General features: G+C 43.5%; 1 protein-coding gene across 1 annotated transcript in view; it reads right to left on the bottom strand.

Moving 5' to 3' along the window:
* Positions 1-3,760: 3,760 nt before the first annotated feature.
* Positions 3,761-6,000, bottom strand: part of LOC115481402 (parathyroid hormone/parathyroid hormone-related peptide receptor-like) — a 115,249-nt gene continuing 113,009 nt past the window's right edge. The window contains 1 exon segment of the mRNA XM_030220490.1: positions 3,761-4,144. Within this exon segment, the coding sequence (XP_030076350.1) occupies positions 3,761-4,144 (384 nt within the window).

Here is a 6,000-nt window from a genome sequence, read left to right as displayed (position 1 = left end):
GAAACTTAAACTTGTTTTTGAAGTAAAAACCTTTTCATTTTGTACCATTTTCAGTCATTTTGTTACATTGCTCTTGATGTAAAAAAAAAGAAAAAGGGGTTTTGTAATATGAAAATGTTAAGTTGCAATGAGTAGATTCTGAAGAAAATCCTTTAGGTAGGGATCCACAAGGTTACTTAAGGAGAGTTGAACAGTATTTCATAGTGCATCTGTTTCTTAAAGGATTGCTGAGTATTTAAGTGACCTTCGTGTACAGTTCCATTTGTCCTTATTCCAAAACACCAGCCTCCCATTAGTCACTATAGATCTCCCAGATAGTGGCACAGTAGACTGGAAATCAATATCCTCCTGGTATCTGCTCACTTCCAGATAAAGCTAAGTTACTTACCTTTAGCAGGTGTTCTCTGAGGACAGTAAGCATATATTCTCTCATATGGATGATGTCATCCACAAAGCACGGTACAGACACTGCCAAAGTGTACTGTCACTTTAAATCTTTAAGACAGTGCCCCCACCGTGCATGTGCTGGTGCTTTCCCACCCGATGCTTGAGTGTGGGACCAGCAGTATAGTACTAAAGCTAAAAACTGCTTGTCCAAACCATCTATCCTGCCTATAGTGCTGAGCCAGACAGTAGTGAGCAGTGAAGGTGTGGATAGAAGACCATGTAGCCACCTTGCAAATGTCTTCAATGGAGGTAGAGTGGAAATGGGCTACTGAAGTTGCCGTGGCTCTGATGGTTCTGACATTATGAGCAGTGACATGGCCATGAAGGGTCAGCCCAGCCTGAGTGTACACTCAGCAGCCAGCCAGCCAGTCAAGTTGAGATTGTACGTTTGGTGATGGGAATGGTGATGGTGTCAAAGGACACAAAAAGTTGGAAGGATTTGCTATGAGGTTTTGTGCATTCTGGGTGGTATGCTAGAGTACACATGCAGTCTAAAGTATTCAGTGCTGCTTCTCCAGGATTAGTGTGGTTTAGGGAAGAAGACAGGTAGTACAATGGATTGATTGAGATGGAACTCCAATACTACTATAGGAAGGAATTTGAGGTGGGTTTGGAGTACAACCTTGTCGTAGTAGAACCTGGTGTAAGCAGGGTCCACCACAAGGGCTTGAAGCTTGCTGACTCTTATGGCAGAAGCAAGAGCTATTAAGAATACTATCTTATATGTGAGAAATTTTAGAGAACAGGAATGAAGTGGTTCAAATGGAGGTTTCTTGAGAACTATTAGGATAACATTCATATCCCACGTCACTGGAAATGGTTTGATGGAGGTTTGGAGCTATCAAGGGATGAGCTGAAATTAGCTTATTATCAACTTGAGGGTGAAAAGCACTGATGGCTCTCAAATGTACTCTGACTGAGTTAGTTTTGAGGCCAGAATTCAAAAGGTGGAGGAGATACTCCGTAAGAGTAGACAGAGAACTCTTAGTAGGATCGAGTGCTCAGGCTGCATACCAGAGAAGAAATGGTAACATTTTCATGTAGAAGATTTTCTAGAGTCTAGGAGTATTCTAGAGACTGCATCAGGAAGGTTTAAGGAACATAAATCTATATTGTCAGCAACCAAGCTGTCAGAGATGGAGAACAAGGGTCCGGATGAAGGAAGGACCCTTCATTTTGTGTGATTAGGGTTGGAAAATGGTCTAATTTCCATGGTTCCCTGGACAATAAGGTTCCCTGGACAATAAGTCTAGGAGAAGAGGGAAACAGATTTGACATGTCCAGTAGGGAGCTATAAGAATCATAGTCCCCTGGTCTCAACACAGTTTGAGAAGAATTTTACGTAAGAGAGGTAATGGGGGGAAAGCATAAAGAAGGTCTGTTCCCCATTGCAGCAAGAAGGCATCTCGACTGTTCAGTGGGGAGCATATATCCTGAACAAAAGTGGAGAAACTTGTTCTGAGGAGAAGTGAAGAGGTCTATTTCTGGGGTTCACCACTGCTGGAATATTTGATAAACTACAGAAGCGCAAGAGACCATTTGCTAGGCTGTAGGACTCTGCTCGGTTTGTCTGCTACAGCATTCTGTTTGCCTGCTAGGTAAACAGCTCAGATGTTTTGAGAAGCCGTCCATATCTGGATCGCTTGTCAACAGAGATTGTAAGAACCTGATCCTCCTTGTTTGTTTCCTCATTGCTACCTGGTTGTCTGTGCAAATAAATATTACCTGACTGAGAATATGGTTCTGGGAGGTTTTGAAAGCATTCCAAACAGCTTGCAATTCCAGAAGGTTGATGTGATGTCTTTTTTTCTTGTTGGGACCAGTAACCCTGTGGGTGGAGACTGTCAAGATATGCTCCCCAACCTATCTTGGAGGCATCTGTGGTGAGGACTTTGTGATGCAGAGAGGGCTGGAATGGAAGACCCCGGGTAAGATTCTGAGACACCATTCACCACTGTAGAGAATGGTGTAGCTGTGGAGTGATCCAAATACAAGCTGATAGTAGTCCCGTGGCTTGGGACCTCTGAGGAGAGCGTCCACTGAGGAATTTGGAAATGGTGACACGCTAATGGCGTTACATGGATTGTGGAAGCCATGTGACTGAGTAGGCGGAGCATCTGATGAGCAGATACCTGGGAGAAGTTGAACACCTGAGTGGCGAGATGTAGCATCTGTTTCCTCTCGGTTGAGGAAGAAATGCTCTGAGTAGTATCGAGAAGAGCCCCTATGAACTCTAAAGTCTGAACTGATTGAAGATGTGATTTTAGTTAATTGATCATAAACCTGACAAGCTCTAGGAGTCTTATGGCGGACTGAATGGAGATGTTCGCTGATTTGTGGGAGGCTGCCTTGATTAATCAGTTTTTCAGGTAGGGAAAGTTATGTATGCTCCACTTGCTAAATGTTGCAGCTACCACTATCAGACACTTTGTGAAGACTCAAGAAGCCAAGGCCAAGCCAAATGGTAAGACTTTTTATTGATAGTGCAGAGTTCCACAGCAGAAATGAAGGAACTTTCTGTGTGCAGGAAGAATAGGAATGTGTGTATTTGCATCCTAGAGATCTAGAGAGCAAAGCCAATTTTGAGTTGTATTATGAGAAGCAGTGATCCCAGGGATACCATGCAAAATTATTCTTTGAGTAGAATCCTATTTAAGCCTTGCAGATCGAGAACTGGATACACTCCCGCCATCTTTTTTTGGTATGAGAAAATATCAGGAATAGAACCCTTGATCCCTGTCTCGAAGTAGTTTCATTGGAGAGAGTTGAAACAAGACTCTTTTGGTAGATGGTTGGGAAAGATCTGACATGCTGAGGAGAGATTAAAAAAAACAACCTCTCTGTTTTGCAGAAAGTGATAGACTGCTGGTCCCGCGCTCGAGTGTTTAGTGGGAAGTAACCCACACATGCATGATGGGGGCACTACATTAAAGATTTAAAGTGACAGTACACTTTGGCAATGTCCACACTGAGCTCCATGAATGATGTCACCCACCTGTGAGAATAATATACTTGCTTGTCCTCTGAGAAAGTTTCTCCTCCTTTGCATAAACCACCAATACTTTTATTTGCATTTTGATTCCTGGTACACTGATAATCACAGGGACAAATCAAACTCGGATATACATATAAAGTATTAATACCATGTAAAATGAGTTCATCTTGTTGGGCAGACTGGATGGACCGTTCAGGTCTTTATCTGCCGTCATTTACTATGTTACTATGTTACTTTGACATTGACTAAATCTTTTCAGTCTCAAAGTCATATGCTCCCCTTTGTCTCAGTTAAGACCAGGTTGGTCCATCCTTGTTTTCATAGAATTGTATCCAGCTGTTTTGGCACACTGGTATCTTTCTGCTGAAGATCCTGGAAGCAGATGAGATTTTTGTTAATTCCCTCTTCTGCCCCTTTCTGTAGCTTCTCTTGGCTGGAGGAAGGCACAGAGATTTCCGAGTTCGGAATGTGTACAGGCATGCTAGCCAGTGTGTGTACAGGCTGAATTCGATGTTTCCCACTCATCTGTGGTCCCCCAGCTGAAGCCCCTCGGGTAGCAACGCTCATGCTGAAGCTGTTGGTGGTGTGGGATGCCATCCCTCCACAATAGAAACTGCCTCCTGTGCTGGTGACACGAGCTTTCTGCTTGAAATCCAGAGCTAAATTTCTTCTGAACCAGGCTTTCTTCAGCTCTGCTTGGACCTGATTGGGAGATTTGACACTATTAGATGATAAGAAAAGGAGAGCGAAAAAGATAAAGCAGCGAAGATAGAGAAGGAAGCGAAGCCTCGGAGAAAGGGAAGGGAGAAAATGACTAATTACTAACCCTCTTCAGTCCTTGTTCCTTCTCATTAGGGACCCATCATGCATGGTCACTCACCTCACCCTATAGTATCTGAGCCTCATTAAAGGTCTGTTGTGCATGGTTGCTAATCTTATTGTTTCCCATATGGGAGCCATTCTACAGGGGTAGCCCACTTGCTGTTTCTCATCTGGGACCTATCATGCAGGACCTTTCTCCTCTGGCTTCCTTCTGCAGACAATTCTGGACAATCCCTGATGCTTTCCTTATTGATGCGTACATGCTGTTCTACATATTGTAAATCTTTACCGAACCTTGAAACAGACCTCCTGCTACCTGAGCCATACCCCTTGCTCTTGCACTGGACCTTTCTTTACTTTCACGTGGTGTACTTGTTTACATTTTAGGCAGTGGTGTGCTGGTAAATATTTAACGACAGGCTCTCTCTCCAAAAAAACAACCCACCCGTAGATATGTACATAACTGTATTATACATTCTATTGGTACAAATGATATTTGCAGGCAGCAACCAATTTACAAATACTATTAAAATATACAATATTCTTTACTGTCAATTCCAAATGGTCAATTGATTTTCACCACACTCTTGTATCTGTAGCCAATCTTTGTTTGCTATCCATCCCAATCTGCTAATTCTTTACACAATAAATTTATTGACATTAAATCTGACAGATGATTTACTGTCTATTTCTCACCTTATATACCAATTGCCCACTGTTGGGAAACTGGAACAAGCTGGATGGTTACACATTCCTATAGACACTACATGCCAGTAGAATCCTTCACCTCAGTCACACATGCAGAACATGGACAGACCCTCAACTGATACAAAATAGGGGGCCACAAGAAACATACAGACAAAAACTGGAGACTCCTGCCCCCCCCCCAAGAAAACCAGATTATATATGCAGTGAAAATACTGGTAAAAGTAACAGAAATGCATTTTCTTCCATAATCCGCTAAATACAAAATTAGAAAAGATACAAATTTCTAAAAAAGTAAATATCCATGAGCAATATATTTCCAAAAAAAAAAGAAGCAAACAACCATGAGAAGCATATCCCCCTTTCCTGTCCCTCCCATCCATGAGCAGCATGCATGTCCCCCCCCCCCTCCATCCCCTTCTATATGCTGCATTTCTCCCTTTTCCCTTCACTCCATATATGGCATGTCTCCCTCTCTTCTTCCTTAAGTTTTCTCCCTCTTATCCACACAGCTTGTCCCCTTCCCTCATCCACGCAGTTTGTCTCTTTCCCTCCCTTTCATCCATGTAGCTTGTCCTCTTCCCTCTCCCTCTCATCCATGCAGCTTGTCCCCTTCCCTTCCTCTCATCCACACATCTTATCCTCTTCTTTCTCTCTCACCCACGCAGCTTGTCCTCTTCTTTCTCTCTCACCCACGCAGCTTGTCCTCTTCTTTCTCTCTCACCCACGCAGCTTGTCCTCTTCTTTCCCTCTCACCCATGCAGCTTGTCCTCTTCTTTCCCTCTCACCCATGCAGCTTGTCCTCTTCTTTCCCCCTCACCCACACAGCTTGTCCTCTTCTTTCTCTCTCACCCACGCAGCTTGTCCTCTTCTTTCTCTCTCACCCACGCAGCTTGTCCTCTTCTTTCTCTCTCACCCACACAGCTTGTCCTCTTCTTTCCCTCTCACCCACGCAGCTTGTCCTCTTCTTTCCCCCTCACCCACGCAGCTTGTCCTCTTCTTTCTCTCTCACCCATGCAGCTTGTCCTCTT

This window comes from Microcaecilia unicolor, chromosome 12 (genome assembly GCF_901765095.1).
Source record: "Microcaecilia unicolor chromosome 12, aMicUni1.1, whole genome shotgun sequence".
In the NCBI taxonomy this organism is placed as follows: domain Eukaryota; kingdom Metazoa; phylum Chordata; class Amphibia; order Gymnophiona; family Siphonopidae; genus Microcaecilia; species Microcaecilia unicolor.
Note: the sequence above shows the minus strand (reverse complement) of the source record. Positions and strands in the feature narration are given on the sequence as shown.